The following is a 22,991-nucleotide window of genomic DNA, read 5'->3' as shown; positions in this document are numbered from 1 at the left end:
ATACCCCTATCTTGTGAAAACACTGGGATTTCCCATGCTATTTATAGACCCTTTATTTCCGGTGACCAGTACTGCAATGCAAGTCTACTAACCCCACATGCCATTCTGAGGATTGTGAGCTGACATACGTAGAATCATGCTGATATATAGTCCTCTGCAGGTTAAAGTTAAGGTGAAGTCCAGAGAAGCCATTGAATATTGTGAAATTAGCATAGAAGCCTATGGGAAGTGGAATTAGTGGTTTCTAGCCTTTATGGCCCTATCTGTTCCCTTTTCTACAGTATTTTATCTTTATCACCATATCTGTTCCTTTTTTCTACAGTATTGTAGCTTTATCGCAATATCTGTTCCTTTTTTCTATAGTATTGTAGCTTTATCACCATAACTGTTCCTTATTTCTACAGTATTGTAGCTTTATCACTGTATCTGTTTTCCCTTTTCAACAGTATTGTAGCTTTATCACCATAACTATTCCCTTTTCAACAGTGTTTTAACTTTATGGCCATATGTGTTCTATGTGTTCCTTTTTTTTTTTACAGTATTTTAACTTTATGGCCATATCTGTTCCTTATTTTACAGTATTTTAACTTTATGGCCATATCTGTTTCTTTTTTTATAGTATTGTAGCTTTATCACCATAACTGTTCCCTTTTCAACAGTGTTTTAACTTCATGGCCATATGTGTTCATTTTTTTACAGTATTTTAACTTTATGGCCATATTTGTTCCTTATTTTACAGTATTTTAACTTAATGGCCATATCTGTTCCTTATTTGACAGTATTTTAACTTTATGGCCATATCTGTTCCTTTTTCTATGGTATTGTAGCATTATCCTCATATTTTTATTATCTATTTTTATCTAGATAACCCAGTAACTAGTGGTCCAATAACACCCCAACCAACTACTCAACCAAGAACTTCCCAGGGAACCACAACCCAACCGAATACTACTCAACCAACTACTACCCAGCTGACAACAACTCAACCAATGACCACCCAACCGAATACTACTCAACCAACAACTACCCAGCGAACCACAACTCAACCAACAGCCACCAAAGCAACCACACTACAACCAACAGCAGGACCAGTAACAGGTATTCAGTCAAAATCAATCAGAATTTTTTGGTTTTTTCTTTGCTTTTGAAAGTCAATCAATGCATTGATGCAACTCATAATCCTTTTACTGACCATAGAGAAATGGACAACAAAAGTCAAGCTTTAACTCTGCATTTTACTGGACCTTAGCCAAGATTGGAAATCTTATAAAATCTCTGGAAATTGTGCTTATAAATTATATTTTAGAAATTTTAAACTGTATTTTTATTTGACCACAAAAACTATTCTTTGTCGTATAATGGTATCACCCTGTTGTTGTTATCTTGTCTTCATTGGCATCTTTTAACATTGGTTTATTTACAGTAACTCTAATGAGTAATAAGGGGTCAAAGTGGACACACCCTAAAAAATTCAACTTTTTCTATTTGCCCGATTTTCAAAATAATTTTTTTATTGGATTCCATATGAAGATCCCTGTCTGTGTGTTACAGTCAGATTTCAGATATCTTTTCCTGTTTTTGAGTGTATAAGGGGTCAAAGAGGCCACATCCCAAATTATCCAAATTTTTTAAAATTTTTAGACCAATTTTGAAAATTTTTAATTGAATTTCAAATTTTTGATTTAATTATGTCCACACCAGTTGTTGTCTCAAAAATGAGCTCTAAGTACCTATGTTTAAGTGTGTCAAAAAATAATATTGTGTCCACATTTTCCTAAATGAACAGGATTTGATTTGTTGTGGTCGAATCATGCTGTGCTCTGTAAAACTCTTTATTTGTTATATTTTTTAATCACTTTTACTGAAACTAGTTATGATAATTGGATGATCATTAGTGATACATATTATACTGTAGACTTATTAAATTTCAGGGTGTGCTAATGTTCACTACTTTTGTGTTGGACAGGGCCATAATTCCCCTAAATTGATATTTTATGCCGTAAAATACTTATCATTTTTTTGAAACTGCAAAAAATTGATATCCGCAGTTTGTTCACCTGACAAAATCTGTGAAAAGGAATTACCACAAAAATTAAATTTTAATTCTATGTTTCATTGTTTTCTTTACTAAAAAAAGAAAAGTAGTTTCAAGCAAAATACCATTTAAAAGTATGTTGTATACTGTCTGCTTGTATTAAAATTTGATATGTTTCAGATGAAGTTTGTGACTTTGAAACAGATGCTGCTTGTTTCCTTGTTGAAGATCAAAATGATGATCAAGATTGGACTGTCGTAAGTGAAAGTACAGTAAAATCTATCAAAACCAAACTCTGGATAATCCAAAACCTGTCTAAGCCAAACACTGGATAATAATAACCTGTCTAAACCAAACCTGGGATAACCCAATACCCATCTAAACCAAACATTGGAAAATCCAAAACCTGTCTAAACCAAACCTTGGATAACCCAATACCTGCCTATACCAAACCCTGTATAATCCAAAAACCTGTCTAAACCAAACTCTGGATAATCCAATACCCATCTAAACCAAACATTGGATAATCCAAAACCTGTCTAATCCAAACCCTGGATAATCCAAAACCTGTCTAAGCCAAACCCTGGATAATCCAAAAACCTGTTTAAGCCACACACTTTTATATCAATTTAAATGTTTTTTTTAACTGTGGTAAATCAGATACCTCTCTCAACCAAACCATTTGTAAGTCCAAAAATGGGTTTGTCATATGCAGATTTCTATGTTTTTCTATTTGAGTAATGCATGATTTAATTGAGTTTAATCAGATTTGTTTTGAACAAATAACAAGCAGTAATAGTAGATATTTTTATTTTGTGTGCTAATTTTTTTTACATTTTAGATGTTTATTTTTTTTTTTTAAACTGTAGTATTTACTCTAGGCTTGAATACTTAAGTAGCACTCCAACTAAGAATCATGCAAAATGTGATTCATGGGTTAAAAGCCTACGTATTTTTATTTTTGATTTTTTGTTTGAAATGTCATAGTAAACTTACATGTGGTTTTTCATATAACCAATGTTCATAGGTGATAAAAATTACATAGAAAAGACACTCAAATACAATAGAATCTACTGGATTTTCAATGTTGATTATCTCCTAAGAGCAGGCAGATTTGAATGAATAATTACACATTTCATAGTATAGACTAAAACAACTTAATTACAAAAATAAAAATATGTAGCCTTTTTTGGGGTGTATCACTTTTTTCAGATTTTGCATGATTCTTACAAAGACTGCTTCTTAAATGAACTAATTAGCATCTGTAATAATTTGAAATGCCAAAATTACTCCTGTGTTTTTAGCTTACCTAACCAAATGCCAATTGAGCTACTGCCATTCCTTGGTGTCCATCATTAACAATTTTTCAAAACTTTTCCTCTGACACTACTTGACCAATTGGAACTAAACTTTTTAAGAATGTTATTTGGAGTATCTTGCATGAAAGTTGTGTAGGGATTTTTGATTCGTCAAAAAACATGGCTGCTGTTACTAAAAATAGAACACAGACAATTGTTTTACGCATATGTGTATGTCTCCAAAACTGTTAGGTTTAGCCAAATTTTGACTTGCGTGAAAGCGATCAGCATGATGAAATTTATCGTTGGTCAAAATTCATGTTAATCTGTTAAGCCATGTAGGAGTTATTGCCTTCTCATTTTTTGCTATTTTTAATGTTATTTCTATCAAAAATCTTTTCCTCTAACATTAATTGACCAATCGGTCAATGACATGGGAATTTTTGATCTGTTGAGAAACATGGCTGTCATCGCCAAATTTTGCACCCTCAAAATTGTATTGATTAATTGATTGATTGATTTATTGATGTTAAACTTCCAAGCAGCAATATTTCAGCTATATCAAGGTAATAAACATGAAATGGATGACAATCTGTATTTGAAATAATGTAAAAATGAAAAATGGGGTTGGACACAACTTTGATTGGGATTAGAAATTGGTAGAGGTTGGTAGGGTAGGGCAATTTAGCGTCCTGTAGTGAAGCCGAGGCTCCTACTCCTGTCAAATACCTCAGTAGGGTTATTAACATACAAGGAACCAGGGGGGATCCAGGATTTGAATTTAGGGGAGGAGGATGTTAATTGAATTATATGCCGTGCAAAGCAAGGCAAAAAGTATTATGGTGTGGAAATTGTGGTAAAAATTTGTTTTCTTACCGATTTAGGGGGGGGGGGGCATATGCCGGTACGCCAGTCCTTGGATCCGCGCCTGGAAGCTTGGAATTTTTTTCCTGTCACAGTGCACCACTATGGTTTGTGTATGTTGCAGTCAGGTTTTCCATGTTATGTCCTGATAACCCAAGCATGTATCATGCCAGCTGTACCCCATTCCACCACTTAGAGCACATAGCCCAGTTTTTGTGGGCAGAAAACTCTAGCCCCTGGCCAGGGTTCTAAGCACTATTCAGTTGCCTCTTAGGACAAGTTTAGTACTGCTGAGGGCTTTTTCTATTTACACCCAGACCCACATTGGTCCCATGTGGTATTATCAGCTGTACAACACAGGTGTTCTGTGGCGATTAAGAATTATTAATATCATTTTGGACAGTAATTAAGTGAAACTTGCTGTATCTTTCAGAGAAGCGGCTCAACACCATCATCAGGAACTGGACCTTCCTCTGCTTATGAAGGGAATAGATATAAATATATGGAAATGTCTAGCCCCGTTCAAAATGGTGATGTGGCTACATTGGTTTCATCTAATGCTTTGCATGCTGGTAAATTTTTTAGGCCTGTTTTTAGGGCTTTGATTGGGATTACCATGAAAGTTAAGACAATTTTCAACTATTTCAGCCACTGGGGTAAGAGTTTTGGCCATTTTATTTTAGTGCTATCCATGTTTATCCAATATGAAAAACCAAACTTTGGTCTCATTAACCACTTCTAACGTTTCCATTACTTTACATGTTAAACAAGTAATTTTCAATGTTTCACTGTGAATTCCCAGGATAAACGGCACCTTAAAGTTGCATACCATTACAAAGCTTGGAAAATAAGGCTTTCAAAATCATTATTTTAATGGTACGATTTGACCCGGAAGTGGTTAGTGAGACCTATGTTAAAAATCAAGTTATCTCTCTTAGTATACTGAACATAAAAAGGATGTATGTAATCATAATCATGTTTACAATATCTTTTGCCATGTTCTTCATTATTATAATTAGTATCATTGCTTATTTTATGTTATATAATATAATCGTATGCTCATTCAAGCCAATAATTGGCATAATAAAGAACTTTGAATTTTGAACACAAGTTACAGCATGTCACAGTAAACACGCATATTTCTTTTTTTGGCCTTACCTGTGAAGCGAAAATTCTTACCTTTCATTCATTCAAATAGGGTCCTTCTTTCTCAAAAAAGAATAGTTCGTACAAAGACAACTAGATTTGGGAGTTACCTTAGGGCTTAGTAATCTTTCTTAATAGGGAATTGGAATAAGCCAATTTGGAATTGAAATTATTTTTTTTTAATTATTATTAAAACAAATCATTATTATCTTGAAGTCATTGTCAGTTAGATGATAAGCCAATTTTATTGTTATGCAAATTATCTTGGCTACATAATGTTGAATCAGCTTCAACAGGTAGATAAAAAATTTTACGCTTGAGTAGAGCCTATGAAATGTCTTTTTGTATTATCATCACATTAGGATTTGGTATTTGTTAAACTAAAAAATGTTCGTGGTGTTCTGAAAAAAAAATCTACACCAAAGGAAAAGAGTCAACATGAAAGAAAATGTTCATGGACAAAAACCACTTATACAGTATATTTCAAATCTATTTCTAAATTTCAGGATCAAGCTACTGTTTAACCTTTGCCTACCACATGCATGGATCTACTTCTATGGGAAGCTTGAAAGTTGGCACTGGTAGTAACAGTCTTACAAACAGTTTGTTATCCATGAAAGGTACTCAAGGAGACCAGTGGCATAATGCTGTCGTTGATATAACTGGTACTGCTGGTCATAAGGTGAGTTATAATACCCCACCTGATGAGTGAGTGGTATATTGGAATTACTTTGTCCTTCTGTCACCTCATCCATCCAATTTTTTCAATTACAATTATCTTGGCTCACTATGTATGGATTGATTTCAAATTTGGCATATGGCTTCTTATATTTGGGGCATATGTTGTAAATAACATTGTTTACTCTCTAATATCAACTGCTTGTTTTGTAGGACTAAATTCACCATTTTTATTCCACCACAAACAAATTTGTAGTCGAATATTGGTATGGCGCTGTCATTGTTTTCATCTGTGTCGTCGTCATCCGTGGAGACTTGGTTTTTATGCGATAACTTGAATAATTTGAGTACTGGTTGATTTTTCATATAATTTTATTAGTAGATTACAAACTACAAAAGAAAGGTTGGTAATGATTTTGGGGGTGATAGCCTTAACCTTTTTAGAATTAGGGGCCAAAAAGAGGCCTGAAACAAGCATTTTATAGAATTCAAACTATAAACTCTAGTAGAAGCTAAGAAACTATGATCGTAATTGTACTACAATATTCTATTCCACAATGGTCAGACTTGGACTTATATTTTGGGTAAAAACTTGACTTTTTCAGAAATTAGGGACCTAAAAGGAGGGCCCAAAACATGCATTACAATAACTTGACTATTATTTACTTTTGGTCCAATTCAAAAAACTTTTTTAGATACCTCATGAAAATCAATGCTTGCTTTTTTTTTCATCACATTTCAGATACCTCTTATGGTTTTTGAGTTATAAGAGGTCAAAGGGACCACACCCAAAAATATACTTCTTTTTATATTTGGTCCGATTCCGAATTTTTTTTAGATATCTCTTACTTTTTTTCTGGCCATAAGGGGTCAAATGGGGGCAACCCCAAAAAAAATGCATTTTTAATTTTTGGTCTGATTTTGAAAATTTGTAATTGAATTTCAAATTTTGTGCTATATTGTGTCCAAACCAGTTGTTTTGTCCATAATGAATTGTAAATCCCTTTGCTTAATTGTGTCAAAATTAATAACTGAAATAAAAGAAAAATTAAAAATAAAAAAAAAATATTCTTTCAATTTTTTTCCATTTCCTCAAAGAACCTCTGTTAACTAACTAGGTAGTCTTATAAATTATACTGGGTAGATGTCGAGAAGGCGTCCACGCAAAAACCAGGCAGTGGATGGCACATGACAAATTTTGTTTTTAAAAAGTTTTCATCTATTTCATATTGCAAATGCATTCTTTTTCAAAGTTGAATGTTGGTTTAAGATTATCTGCAGGATTTAAAGAGAAATAAATTAGGTAGAAAGCACTGAAAAAGGGAGATACTTCTTTCATTTTGTGCAAAGTTTGGTTGCCTTCTTAGGAAACTGTAAAATTTTCTGAGCCATCTATTGTCAGTTTTAAAAATTTGTGTACTATTGGACATATATATAATATATACAATACTTTGGAACAAAAAAAAAATTCCATGGGATAAAATTAACCATGTGCCACCCATATCATAGGAATTAACTGCCTGGTTTTTAAATGGATGGTCTCTTAAAAGTATCCCGCTTTCAGCTTGAGCCTCCTAATATTTCTTGAAAAATTCAACACGCTCTCTTTTCTTTGACAGTTATTTATATCTGCTAATAGATGTACAACATGGAAGGGAGATATTGCTATTGATGATGTTAGGCTGACAAATCAGCGGTGCAGCAATGGTAGGTGCATATATTTGTGTACAGTAAAACCTGTCCAAACTGAACCTCTTTTGATCTGTTGATTATGTTTATTTAGTCAGGTATCTGGTTTACAGTCCCTGAACCGATCTGCGCAAATATTTGATGGATTGATGACCGCTGATTAATTGATTGAGGATGGATCTATAACCAATGACCAGTGACTGATTTGACCGCAGTTTTGTTATGTGAAATGACAGATGATCACTTCATGTAAATATAAGAATTTCCAGTGGAACGAATCTAATATACTATCTTATTGAATTTACCCTAATTTTAAGATATGAAATCCATATATTGTTTTTTATTAAAAATAAAACAAATGTAAAATAAAAGTAATTAATTGATGTTTAAATCTATTGCATTTTGTAAATATGTGTAAAAATTGACAAATAAAACGACCAAATCTGTAAAATATATTGACTGATCAGTGGTCACTTGATGTGATCACTGATTTAAAAGAGCGATTTGACGGATCAATGACTGATTGGAAACTGTTCGGAGATCTATGACCAATCACTGGTTTAAAAGATTGGTTTGACGGATCAATGACTGAACGGAAACTGATCGGTGATCTATGACCAATCACTGGTTTAAAAGATTGGTTTGACGGATCAATGACTGAACGGAAACTGATCGGTGATCTATGACCAGTCACTGGTTTAAAAGATCGGTTTGATGGATCAGTGACAGATCAGAAACTGATCAGTGATCTATGACCAATCACTGGTTTAAAAGCTCCGTTTGATGGATCAGTGACAGATCGGAAACTGATCAGTGATCTAAGACCAATTGCAATTTTAGTTGCACGGATCTATTCAGGTACTGCACCCAGGTTCAAAGTATACACAAACTTATATGAAGGGACTTTAAAGAATTGTCTGGTTGATACAAATTTTCAATTTATCAGGTTACACTGGTTTCACTGTAGGTAATGCAAGAGATTTTAGGGTTTTTTTTATCCTTTAGGAACAAAATACCTTATGTCTCTGGTTCATGTTAGAAACTTCTGTACTATTTTTGAACACTACATAAAAATGAAGTCCAAATGTAATTCATTTTGTATCATTTAATACCTCTTATTATCAGTAAATATGTTACTGACAAATATTCTTCTCAAAGGTAGGTGTATATATGTAAGAATCAGATTTATCTCTAATTTCACAGACAGATCTGATAATATTGTGATGTCAATTGAAAGTCTTGGAAAATGAAACAAAAATAATAATGTGCCGTACACCAAATTAAAAATTTATGCTGAAAATAGCAGTGAATCAAGGAGGAAATCTATATATTAATTATGATTATCAACTGGTAATCATGAACAACCAAAATATGATCACCCATTTGAAGAACGCATGAAGAATTAACTCATTAAACCTAGGCGTTCCTCAGCTCTCATGATCAGATTATGGTTATTCACTCTTTCCAATTAATTATCCTATTACGCTAAATTTTAGCTGACAATACTTCTCGTAGTTTAATTTTCATGTCTTTAGACATCATGCACAAACATTAAAATTGGGAAATATTGATTCTGTGTGAAAAAAAAAAACACTGTTATGATATGTACTTAAGACATTAAAAAAGAGATTTAGAATAACTTGTATGAATATAAATGAAGGTCAGAGGTTGGGGTCAACTCTATTTAATTAATTATTCATTGGTTCCAATATTTTTTGTGGTTTATAAAAAAAAAGCTTCTTATTTTTTGGAGTCAAAAGAATAGGCCTGCAGCAGCGCTAAGCTTGATGTCAAAGATGACTTAATAGTGCTCAGAACCCTAGCTGGGGGCTAGGGCACTCTGCCCACAGAGCAACTGGGTTGTGTGCCCCAGGTGGTGGAATGAGGTATCCCTGGCATAGGGGTTGTCAGGCCCTCATCTTCATAGTGGTGCACCGTGTTGGAAAAGATGCAACATTTTTTGCATGTTAAAGAACTCTGCAGTGGTATTCGATAGGAACCTTTGCGCTCTGCCACAGGATGCTAAATTGCCCGACCCTACCCATCCCTCCCTATTTCTAGTGGCAATCTAAATTTGTCAACCTTATTATCATTTCATGTTCATTTTATCATCTATTGCATGTTCATCACCTGAATATGAATGAAATATTGCTGCTCTGGCATTTTTTTTTTTATTTTTTATTTTTCTTTAAATTTGATGCCTGCCTTTATCATACAAAACCATGTCAACATGCAAAATGGTACTCAATGTGAAAAAAATCCTTCCATATTGTTGCTCATAGTGCATCATTTAAAATTCATTAAATTTAAGCTTTGCCTATGGTATTTTAACAGTTATTGATCCTTGTGATAGCAGTCCTTGCCAGAATTATGGGTCATGTGAGGTCTATGGGTCAGACTATGTCTGCCGCTGCCCAGCTGGATTTTCAGGCAAAAACTGTGAAGCAGAGGGTAAGAACAAATTTGTCTTTTCTTTCTCCATCTTTGACAGATACATTATGGTATATTACTGTACCTCCATCTTTCACTTAGACCATACATAAGTCTAAAGTGCTTTTACAGTCTTGGTGGTCTCTGGGTTGCATACTGGTCTTGAGGGTGGGAGATCATGGGTTCAATGCCGGGCCCATTCTCAAGACTTTAAAATTGATTGTTGCTGCTTCTCCACCTCACATACAGTATTTTAGAGATAGAATGAAAACTGATTGGCTCAAAGTCAGAATAGTGTCTCCATGTGAGCTGGCATGCCTTTCTGTGGGATTGTGCTTTTGTGAGCTTGCACAAATAAGATTTGGCTCAGCGTGGTGGACTTGTACAAAGCAAGATCTGGGTCTGTTTGATCAATCATTCTTGTCCCGAAATGCATCAAATATGTGAAATTGTACTTTGAATCATTATCATCTATCAATCCAAAGTGAATGGAATATCTGCCATGTGATGAAAAATCAGTCAGTCAGTCAGTCAATCAATCAATCAATCAATCCTTTCCTGGGATGCTCTATACATATCAGGGCCTTTCATGTTTTAGATGGAGCAGCTGTGACCGAGTTCGTATGTACTTTTGAGAGTGGTGAAAACTGTGTGTTTGAAGATGATGTCAACGATGACTTTGATTGGACACCAAGATCTGTAAGTCATAAAATATCAATATCTTCTCATTGCCCACTCAACATTTTTGGTGGGAAGACCAAAGATGTTTTCCCTTGTCCATCTGCCTGTCTGTCTGTCTTCCAAACTTTTGCAAGTGCAACTTCCCCAAAACTACCACACCAAATATCATGAAACTTTGTATATAGTTAGGACATGATGTGTAGTAGCACTTGATTCCAGAAATTCACAATCCACTAAATTTTGTTGGAGTTACACCCCTTAAATCTTTGTAACAGAGCAAGACATACATTAATAAAGGCAAAAACAAATTTTTAATTTTGACAATGCTTTAGGGTGAAGTAAAAAGCCTATGTTTTGTCTTAAGATTAAAATTTGTACATAAAGCCAACGAGGTGAACTTTCCTGTAAACCAAAGCAGTCTTATTAACCCTTTTTTATGATTGATATATCATGGAATATTGATGTCTGTCTCAGTGAACCCGAGCATATTCTACCTCATCCCTAGGCCTCATTCGTTAACAGGCTGTATTTACTGTCAATACTCTGATATTGTATATTATACCCCCACTCAACAAGTTGGTTGTAAACCTTCATATTCTACCTCATCCCTAGGCCTCATATGCTTACAGGCTGTATTTGCTGTTACCACTCTGACATTGTATATCATATACCCCACTCAACATGTTGGTAGTTTGTCGTTACCTTGTCTGTCCTTCTGAATTTCATCACAAGTATCTCGGCTCCCCATGGATGGATTTATTTTAAATTTGGGTGCTGTCCAATATCAACTTCCTGTACAAGTGTGGTTAAAAGTAGCATTTCAGCTAAGAATCGTGCAAATATACAATATAGGTACATTGTCAAAAATTATTGAAGATATGTGATGAGGCGACGGAATGGGTAGGAAATGTGAAGCTCCGCCGAGCAATTTGCCCCGTTCCAAGCTGATTACATATATCTTCAATAATTTTCGACATTGTACCTATATTGTTTTTATCCTGTTATATTAATAGTTTTGTGTGTGTGTACATTTTTAAAATGCATATCCCCTGAGGAGCCTCGATCGTTAAACCCGAAGAAAAAAATTAATATGCATGGCGCATGACTCAAAATTCAATCCACACCATATAATCCGTCAAAGCTGTTTGAAGAAAATAAGCAATGTATCAAAATTTAATTCAAAGAGACAAATAAGTAAAATGAACAATAAATACAAATATTTTGAATGTTGTAAATTCGATTTTAAGAACATTAAAGTTTTGAATTTCGCGAGGAAGGTGGAAGCTGACTTGTTTCTGTTTGGTATATTGCAGTAGAGTTCAGGGGTGAAATTTGTGCACTAGTTTCTTTGGGATTTGAAATATTTGTTTGAGATTTTTGAAGAAGTGGAGGCAGTTGTATGGGCAGATCTATAATGTAATTTTCCTCTAATTCATTATCTTGGGGTTTAGGCAGTAATAAATCCAAGACCATAACAGTTTCCTGGTCATTTGTCTCTTCAAGAGTTTTATCGTATTGTAATGCTTCAATTTCTTTAAATGGGAACCAATTTATGTTAAATTGTGGTGGACACTTTGGCTCCAAGTCCGACATGACTTGAAATGACAGGGGAAGTCGTCTGCAAACTGATAATGAATCAAATCTGAACATTATTTGGTTTACATAAAATCTTTTATTTCATTCAGGTGAAAACGAAACAAAACAGCAAAAAAAAAGATTAACTGGATACGCAATCGCAATTTGTTTATATCATATCTATGGTGGCGGCCATGATTAATTAACACATACCAGAAAACAGTAGTTCGCCGATCATGTGAGTGGGAGGAGACAGAAAGTCGATAACCTGCTAATGTACGGATACAGCAAAAAAAATAACCGTATACCTTTATTCGTTTAACAAATAACCTCATTGCAGGATAAAATGAGATGCATGTACAGGGGTGGAAAACCTACATATTTTTATTTTTTGATATTTTATTTAAAATGCTTCAGTAAATTAAGAAAATATTATGTGGCTTTTTTTTATAGAAATTGTATAAAAATTGTATGGAATGCCCTGTAGAATTCAAAATTAAGGGAAATAACTCCTAAGAGAAGACAGATTGGAATGAATAATTATACATTACATAATATATACCTACAAAGCAACTTTATTACAAAAATAAGAATATCACATATTACAGAATTTGCATGATTCTTACAAGGACTGGTACATAACTAGCAAGACAGTGCATGGAACTTGGATGTTTATGGGTTATCTTGACTTGTTGAATTCACTACATGTATATAGAAACTGCCTTGTGGTTGTCTTTTGGTAGCAGCTCGTCTCGAATTTGAAGGTCAAGAGTTTAGATTTTGTTACACAAAGGAGGAGGGGTGATAAAGGGTCTTATTCAATATTTAGATATTCTGTCAAATTTTGTACTTTTTGGTTACTTTCTGATCATATTTTGTCAATGAAATGGTGTCCACACCCAAGAAACAACTTCATATTTAGTGAATGCATTCATTATTACATAGTTTATCATATGCGAAAATATGAAGTTGTTTTTTTGGGTGTGGACATAGTTTTCTGAACGTAAATATGTAAAAAAATTAACTAAATTTACAATTCTCTGCAGTTTTTGCTTAATGACTATAGCATTTACTAAATGACATAATTACAATGAACTTATGCCACAAATTATTATTTTTTCTTAAATTTATATATTCTACTATGTTATAAACAACTTTAATGTTATTACAACAAAGTTGATATTTTTAAACAAAATTCATTGCTAAATGGCCCCTAAACCTTTTAAATAACATAATGAAATGCAAAAGGATGACAATCCATTCCAACAATCTGAATGTATGATTATTTATTTTTAGGGACCAACTCCAAGTGGTAGAACAGGGCCAAGTTCAGCGTACAAGGGGACGCAGTACATATATATGGAGGCATCGTCTCCACGAGCACCTGGCGACACAGCTGTTCTGTCTACTAGAACAACTAAACTAAGAAGTAAGTTTGTACAAAGAATAATACCTATTTTTTTCATACGACTGCAGAATTTGTTTTGATTATATAATGATATCAATCTGTCATCTTCGTTGTTCAACTGTCCGCTAACTTTTGTTCATTTATGGTAAATTGAGTAAAACTTTCCCAATTTTTATGAAATTTTATCACATTGTTTGGAGGCACATTACGGAGGACCCTATAGTTTTTGGAGGTTTTTCGATCCCTCTTGAAAATAAGGGCTAAAAGGGGAAAAAATGGGTGTTATCATTAGAATTGATCGGAAGTTTTTTTTTGTCCCCAGCTGTAGTTTGAACAATGTACCTGGTAGTGGTCTTTGTTTTTTCATCCATACTTTAAACAATAGTTAGAGGTATTGCCCTTAAAAGGCAAAACAATTTTGTCAGCCAATAATAGATAGAATGAATCTTTCAATTGATGAATTGATCTTTATGATAACTCCTATCAAAATCTTCGGACAACTCCTTGTTAGAGTTATTGCCCTTTAAAGGCAAAATTTAACCAGGTGAGCGATTCAGGCTCCTGGGAGCTTCTTGTTTGTTTCTATTTGCAATATGAACAATGCTCTGTGCTTTGTTTCATCAATAATATTAATATTAGTAGATATCATTCATCTAAGGCACCAACCATTTTATTAGTGAGGGGGGGGGGAGGGGCTAGGATTTTTACAAAAAATTATTATAAATTTTAGCAATTTTTTTTTACTCAGTTATGGACAGAAAATAAAATTATGATTCAAAATTTCCCCTATTCCATCTTAACCATTTAGATGCTTTGAATATAACATTTAACTATGGCTGCTTCTACAAATTACAAGACTGCCTTGGTGGTCTCAGGGTAGCATGCTGGCCTTGAGTGCAGGAGGTCCGGTGTTTGATTTCTGGCCAAGTCACACCAAACTCAACAACAGAGTGTTCTTTTTGTTGGTACTTCATCTTGTCTTGAATTGCCTGATTGTCTGGCATGGGACATTAAACCTGAATTGACCTATGTCCTGAAAAATACAGATCTGTATACAGAAAAGACAATTGTTATGTTAAAGTATAGCATTTACAGACCATAGAAATATTCTTTGTTTGGTGGGTTTTTCTACATCATGAATCACCTCTACCGTTAGCGCTGTCTATATTTCATATGGACTGGTACTTAAAAATCACAAGTGAATTCTTTGCACAACTAAACCTGACCTTTTTAATTTAAAAAAAAACAGACAAATTACATTTTGGCCTGCATTCAAAATTTGCAATGATAATTAAATGCATACAATAAATTTTGAATTTGCAGAATACCATTTGAAAAATGTTCTTATTTTTTGTAGCACAATATAATTACTGTCTCTCGTTTTTCTACCATATGCTTGTTACAAATGGCATATTGAGAGTGACAGCAGCTGAGCGAACAGATGCAACACAATCAGAGTTGTTTTCACTCTCTGGTAACCAGGGAAACCAATGGATCTTTGCTTTTGTGTCAATTCCTAACACCTATTCCGACCTTGTGGTATGTATGAACATTTTTAGTGGCATTCTCCCATACTTTTGTAGAAAAATTTTATTATTGAGCAAATTTGAGCACATTACAGCCTGAACACCTCCCCCTTTTTTTGATTTCTGGATCTGCCCCAGATTTCTTTATAAGAAGAGTTCAAAAATAGATCTGACAAGCTTAATCAATTCAAGTGCTAGTAATTTTGTGGAGTAATTTTATTTATTCTGAAATCTTAACGTAAAATCATAAGAAATCTAATCTTGTTATTTCTGAGACTCATGAGTTTTCCTGACTGACTAACTGGCATCCAAAAATCAAATATTTGTCTGGTAGTAATTGATTTTAGTTATTGACTATATCCCAAGCTTGAAAAGTTGATAGTACATAGTTATAGTGCTATTGGTCTGTTCATCTCTCCAAAGTTGTAATTAGCAACTCCTCTCAACCCACTAAATTGAATGTGAAATTTTTACAAATTTTTTGTCACATGATGCTATTGTGCACGTGAAGGGTCCGGAAATTTTGACAGCCCATGTCCGACTTTAACAAATTTCAGCAGACATTTGTGTCTGTCCTTTACCTGCCTAGATCGAGAATAAACTTAAAAAACACTTTTTTGTAGTTATTTAAAGATAAATATCGGAATTTGTGTCATTCCATCACATACTCCCTTTTTTTGCAAAATATGTGAATGAGTGAACGAGTTCGGTTTCAACCTTACATGGACGTTCTGACACATAAACAAAACATCGTGTCTCTTGGACTTTTTCATCACATCGGCAAACAGCCGAAAACTTTTGAGTGATGAAAAAAATGTTGATTATTTTAAAATAAAATAGTGAATACATTTTGTATATTGGTTATAATGTGTTCTTGACATCTGTATTAAAAAGATTTAATGGATGAATTAATAATTACAATCAATGACTGATTTGTAGTTTCAGCACCATGTGCTTTCATTACCACTGAAAGATCGGCAGGAAAATGATGAATTAGTCAATCTTTTTCTTATTTAAATCAAGTAAAAAATGTATGAAAATTCCCAGTCACTTCAATTAATTAGTATATGCAATGGTGCTGCACAGGTAGCATTAATTTAATTATGCAATCAATTAATCAGTTACAGATAAAATCGCAGTCACAGGTGGCTGCACATCGGCTAATTAATATTAACGTACACCTATCAATTAACGTTCAACAAACAATTAGAAGACAGACAGACTGGATGTTTATACTGTAATAAAACCATACTGACTAATTTATAAGGGTGGAAAATTTTTTTGTCCGATATTGGAAAATGGTCGTTGGTTATTTGCAAAATTTGTTGGTCAATGACCAGCATTTTTTTTTACCATTTCCGGATCCTTGGTGCACGTTCTATTTTACTTCTTCACCAGAATGGTCTTTGGGGTTTTCCCAATACAATCAATCTGTGCAACTATTTGACATATCTGTGACCGATGATTGAATGATCACTGACAGAGAGAAAACTGATGACTGGTGACCAATCTGATAGTGGTTTAATTTTTAAATGAAGGATGATTGGTTCATGTAAATTTCAGAATTTTGATCGATACAAGTCCTATTAAATTTACTTTGAGTTTGAAATAATATAACAACATTTGGTTTTTCATTAAAAATAGTAAATTTAATAGACAAGTAAGTTAATCATAATTTATATGGTTAAAAATGGGAAACCAAAACAAAATGATTTGTAAAATACATATACCAATCATCAGTCACATGAGGTAAAAAGCAAGCAATAAACGATTTATCAAATTTACGATTAATGATTGATCAGAAGCTGATCATTGATTGACAAAGGATTGCATGGATTGTTTCAGGTATTGTACAAAAAATAGGGGGGACCATCTAATCCACAGCTCCTCTAAAACTGCTGAATGGAATTCGATGAAACTTTCTTTACCTTATGATGCCATTGTGCACGTCTTATTTTGTTTTACCATCTAAATGACTTTTTGGTTTTTCTACATGGTTTCTAGATAGGGGAGGGGTATCAATGATTTTCTAGTTTTAATTTATTTATTGTGCTTAATTGTAAAACATATGCTTGATACATTGTCCTTTGCTTTGATATTGCCTTATTGTAACATTAAAGCTAGTGGCTCTGGTCCAGCCATTATTTTGATATACTATACTTCATACAAAAATCACAAATTTCTATTGGATGAGCATTGTGTTATTTTTGTCTATCCTTTTCTAGCTCCCTAAACAATGATACATAACCACGATATATCAACTTGATATATCACCCTCGTCACAATATATCTCCCTCTTGCCTGGAAATGCCTTCCCTTGTCCGTATGCACATGACCATTTCATTTTTCATTTAAGATGACCTAAATTAGAAAAATAAATAGTGGAAGTTTTTATTTTTGTTCTTTTGCTATTGTTTATTTATTTAAATGATATGATACTTGTAAATTTTATTCCAGTTTGATATTAACTATATCTGAAGTATTGCAACAAATGCACCCGAGTTTTTTAAAGGTTAAAGGTTATGCACATGTGCATTTAAGTGTGATGTACTGAAAAAGTATTTACTATAACATGTATAACTCATATTACCTGCAGCGGAGGGTGATGTCTTATTGTAGGTTTCCATCGAAGGAATACGCCAATCAAGCTGGAAGGGAGATATAGCGATTGATAATATAATACTTTTACAAGGAGATTGTAAGTTGAATTGAATTCACAAGGAATTATACCATTAACTACAGATATTAAACTGAAACACTATGTACGAAAAATTAACAAGAGTAACAGCTTCTGAACATAGCAATCCAATTAACTTTAAAAAATTGCCTTGATATAAAAGGTTAGCAAAATTTCCAATTTTTTTTAGATCACCTGGCCTAAGAAAAAACATGGCTGCTGTTACTTACAATAGAACATAGGGGGATTGCAGTATACTTTTGTTTATATCTCAAAAACCATTACAGAACGAAGAAATCTCGTACATCTTAGGCTCTTTGGCACAATGAGGTCTATTTTAATAAATATTCAAGATATTTGATGTACTATTATATATATTTTGTATGAGTTATTTCCCTTTTTTATTTGGCAGTTTTTGCCTATTATTTAGAAAATGAAAGCAGATTGATGATCAATGTAAATTGATTAAATGTTCTGTATTTCAACTATTGATTTATTTTGAACAATTTTCCTGTATTTGCCTGTTGTTATCAAAACAAATTGATAATTAAAGATGATTTTAAAATATATATATACATAAAAGTATGTAAAGATTTATAATTGGTGCAAATTTAGGTTTTCCATGCATTCAGTTATTTAAAGCTATTACATCAGGTGAGCGATTTAGGCTCTGAAGAGCCTTTTGTTATCACTTTTCCAAAGTTTGTGAAAAATGTGGGTTTTTGAGTGATGGAAAAATTAAAGATATTACTGTATACAGTGTGATTTCTTGTCAGGGTTTTTGTATGAAAAATATTTTGAAAGTGGGTACTTGGAATAGTTTTTTTCTCTCATAAAATATTGGGAAAGTAGGAACTGAGTAGTTGCTGCAGTCTAATCAAGATTGACAACAAACACAGTATGATTATCTCCATTCTAATGTAACTGTTCAATATGTCTGCAAAAATGGTAATAAAAACTTAAAAAAAAAAAAAAAATTTTAAATTTGCAATCATAAAAAAATTTGGAGTTCAACCCTGGAATTTGTCTTTGATTCTGGTCAAAATTTTATTTAGTATCAAACATTTAACTTGCAATAAAAAATCATATGTTCAGCTTGAATATTGTGCCTGTACTTGCTCCAAATATTCAGGAATTGAGCACTACTGTCGTATCAAGCTGTGCCCCGCAAAACATTATTATTTCATTCTAGGCAGTGGCATGATCTGTAGATATAATCCCTGTATGAATGGTGGAACTTGCACCGCTTCTGGAACTTCGTATACCTGCTCTTGTGCAACTGGGTATGCAGGTGTAAACTGTACAGGTCAAGGTAAGTTTTACTTTTTTTGGAAATTAATATACCTTCTCCTCTCAGGTTATCTTATTATTCAAAAGAGTCATGGTAAGGTGTACCATTTCTGGACCTTCATATACCTGGTCCTGTTTGTTATACAGATGTAAGTCTGATGGTCTACATAAGCTGTAGTATTTCTAGAACTGTAAACATCTGCTACTATCCCATTCATTATACATAGGCTATTGTGTGTATTGTAGGGGATCTGAAACAAGATAGAAAAGCTACATGATGTTGATATTAAAATGTCAATATACAAGCAAATTAAACATAGGCTGATTTATGAGGGACATTCAGGGCTTTGGCTTTCCTTATGCTGGAAAATTTAGGTTTATTAGAAAACACTTGAAATAACTGGATCAGGTCCTCTCTTAGGACAGCCAAGGTGCCCAGACTTGCCCTTTTTTTATTTTAAGGATCCACTGTTGCAATTAAGATTAAGATTTTCTGTAGGTCACAAGTGCAACTTTTGGAAACTATAATGTTTGGTTGCCTTTAAATAAAAGGGTAGGACAAGTGGTGTCTAGCCATTACTATTCATGGATTATAAACTTTTGATTACTGTTAATCGTGATTCCCTTGATTTCCTTTTTATTACTTCAACTGAACAGAATGCAATAGGGTTGTCTATTTTGTCCTACCATCCATCTATCATTCATACCTTGTAACAGTTGTATACATATGTATTTAGTGCTAAATAATTAAGTAGCTGTCTTTGTAAGAATCATGCAAAATCTGAAAAATGTGATACATCCCCAAAAAAGGCTACATATTTTTATTTTTGTAATTAAGTTGTTTTATAGGTCTATACTATGAAATGTGTAATTATTAATTCAAGTATGCCTGATCTTAGGAGATAATCAACATTGAAAATCCAGTAGATTCTATTTTATTTCAGCGTCATTTACAGTGTTATCTCCCTTAATTTCAGTGCATTCTATATAATTTTTATCTCCTAAGTGCACAGGTTATATGAAAAACCATATGCTAATTTCTGTTTACTATGACATTTCAAACAAAATATCAAAAATAAAAATATGTAGGCTTTTTACCCATGAATCACATTTTGCATGATCTTCAGCTGGATTGCTACTTAACAGATAAATATGAAGCTAACTGGATTTTTGTTTTATTATAATTTTTTGTGGGTATCAATTTTAGTGAATAAAACAATGATTTGTGTTACATGGTGTTAAAAGTCAATTTTGCATGTACTGTTTTTTGTACTTTTCAGTCCTTCACAAAAAAAGCAAATATTACTACACCCCAAAAATTAATAAGTGAATAGGTCAATTTTGCTGGTCTCCTATTTTTTTTGGTGGTTTTAATTACTCTTTTAGTATTTTTTGTAGAAGTACTCCTCAGATTTTTTTAAATGCTTCTTGATCAAAAGCATTTTATTATCTGTGTTGAAATGCATGTCTGCATGGACAATTATGCCATTTGAGTCAATGGTCGATTTCACCAAAGATCATAAATTTAGAATAAGTCATTAGTTAAGAGGTCATTATAGACAATAGACATCATATCTTAATTACGACAAATTTTACAGTAATAATTTTTTGTGGAAACTTTTACAGATATTTAGGCTTAAATTGGTAGACCTCTGGTAAAAACACAACTTTTACAAATCATTGGAAAGTTTGTACATGGCATTTTACATCAATCTCATGTAAGCATCAAAATAACCTTGTTTCAAATGAAAGCTTGGGAGGCTTTGATGAAATTGAATATGATACAAACATATCACTGATTTCAAGAGTTATGTTCCTTACCCTAGGTGTACTTTCTCAAATTAGTCTCACCTACAAAAATAAATCAATATTATTTCACTTCAGGGTTTCCACTGGCATGTGTCCTTTTGCGCATTTGATGAAATTATGATTTGACAGTTTGACTACACTGGAATATTTTGTAATTTATTTTATTACAATGTATTTTTATTTTCTGTCAAAAAAGCCAAAGTTACAGAAACACAATGAGTATTGATGTACAGTATACATATAGAAATTCAAACCAAAGGTTAGAATGTTCTTTGCTAAGAATCCCTTTATAAAAAGTTTGTAGGAAAAAAGGAAATGACTTTTTTTAATTATTCTTTTAGATACCAGTAATTTAGACTATATGGAATGTACATTTGAAACTGGAACCCAATGTATCTTCCAAGACAGTACAAATGATGAATTTGATTGGACAAAAAAATCGGTAGGTTTTTAACCTCAACCTTTAACAAGCAACATGGTTGTGTCTTTATGTCTCAAAAAAAAATACCGAGCATCAGCAGTGAGATGATTCAAATACGTCAAAATCCAAAACATGGCTTTAACGTGAATGCATGAAACAGAGATGATCTACAAACACAATCTAGCAAACCAAATAATAAAGATTACACATAAAAACTGAAAAGAGAAACAAGATGTCACTCAAAAAACAAAAGCACTAACAATACAAAAACCCACAAATAACTGGGAGTGACAACAGGTGCTCTCTGGAAGGATTAGCATGTCCTGCTCTGCCAGTGGCACCCACCATATTGCAAGTGAGTATTATCCACTAATCTGATATTAATAATGCATTTGGCGACACTTCAAACACTATTGACTTCAGGGCGTAATCATTCATTCAAATGGAATATTCATTTTTATACCCCTCATGCAGAGTAGGTTGTGTATGGTGATGATGAAGTGTGTCTGTACTTCCCTGCGCACTTCCGTTTCTTCACTGAAAATAATAAATTTAGATTACTGTAAAGATACTTTTATTTGTGGGTATCTATTTTCATTGTTTAAGGAAAAAAATATCACTTCATGGATTCTTGAATTCGTGACATTGAAACTCAACAGACAAACGAATGGGAAATTTCCTCTTGGTTGGGAATCAAATTTCATGGTTTACTAGACCCATGAAAACCACGAAAATTGGTACCCCACAAAAAATTATACTTCCCTGTTTGAAAAGGGGGAGTATATGATAATCGTGCTGTCTGTCCATCCATTCATCAGATTGTCAGTCCCCAGTTCTAAACTACATTTCCTCTCAAACTGCTGATTGGAATTTGATGAAACTTTTAACAACTCCTTATAACATGCTGCAATAATTTGTGCTCCTACTAATATGTTTTTGGCACCACAATGGGGGAACAAAAGTACTGTTGTCTGTTCATGGGTACATGTATTTGTGTGTTTGTCTGTCATGCTTGTGGATGCATTGCCTCAGAAACCGCTGAATAGATTTTGTATAAATTTTGTAGGATTGTTGGTCACTATATGTACTTGATCATGTTTAGCCACCATTTTGATTCAACAAATTTTACAGAAGTTAAGCAGAATGCAATATCAAATATTGTAATTTTCTAGTTATATCCTAAAAGCTTAACTTCTTGTGAGTAAAATGATACCAAATTTATCAAAATTGGACAATTGATAACAATTTTAGACATTTTCATACTAGGCCATATCCTCTACATTAGTGGAGAATTTTCCTTAGGCTAATATGTGCAGATATGCATTTTATTAGTTTTGCTGTAATCATCTTTTAAATGAAAATTTCCACTTAAAACATACAAAATGACATTCCATATGTACTTATAAGCATAAGATTTGAGGTTTTGTAAGATTTAAACACAGGTTTTATGCCAAAATAGTGCAT

At 33.1% G+C, this 22,991-nt stretch overlaps 1 protein-coding gene across 1 annotated transcript in view; it reads left to right on the top strand.

Moving 5' to 3' along the window:
- Positions 1–22,991, top strand: part of LOC148598212 (MAM and LDL-receptor class A domain-containing protein 1-like) — a 65,311-nt gene that overhangs the window by 34,133 nt on the left and 8,187 nt on the right. Inside the window, exons 20-31 of the mRNA XM_088561920.1 lie at positions 865–1,098; positions 2,216–2,292; positions 4,631–4,769; positions 5,850–6,025; positions 7,641–7,728; positions 10,045–10,161; positions 10,739–10,839; positions 13,693–13,825; positions 15,162–15,343; positions 17,950–18,028; positions 19,200–19,319; positions 21,448–21,548. Coding sequence (XP_088418046.1) covers positions 865–1,098; positions 2,216–2,292; positions 4,631–4,769; positions 5,850–6,025; positions 7,641–7,728; positions 10,045–10,161; positions 10,739–10,839; positions 13,693–13,825; positions 15,162–15,343; positions 17,950–18,028; positions 19,200–19,319; positions 21,448–21,548 — 1,547 coding nt within the window. The remainder of the gene's footprint in view (positions 1–864; positions 1,099–2,215; positions 2,293–4,630; positions 4,770–5,849; positions 6,026–7,640; positions 7,729–10,044; positions 10,162–10,738; positions 10,840–13,692; positions 13,826–15,161; positions 15,344–17,949; positions 18,029–19,199; positions 19,320–21,447; positions 21,549–22,991) is intronic.

The sequence above is a fragment of the Perna viridis genome, chromosome 14 (assembly GCF_037379345.1).
Source record: "Perna viridis isolate PV_CMFRI_1.1 ecotype Kerala chromosome 14, ASM3737934v1, whole genome shotgun sequence".
NCBI classification, from domain to species: Eukaryota; Metazoa; Mollusca; class Bivalvia; order Mytilida; family Mytilidae; genus Perna; species Perna viridis.
Note: the sequence above shows the minus strand (reverse complement) of the source record. Positions and strands in the feature narration are given on the sequence as shown.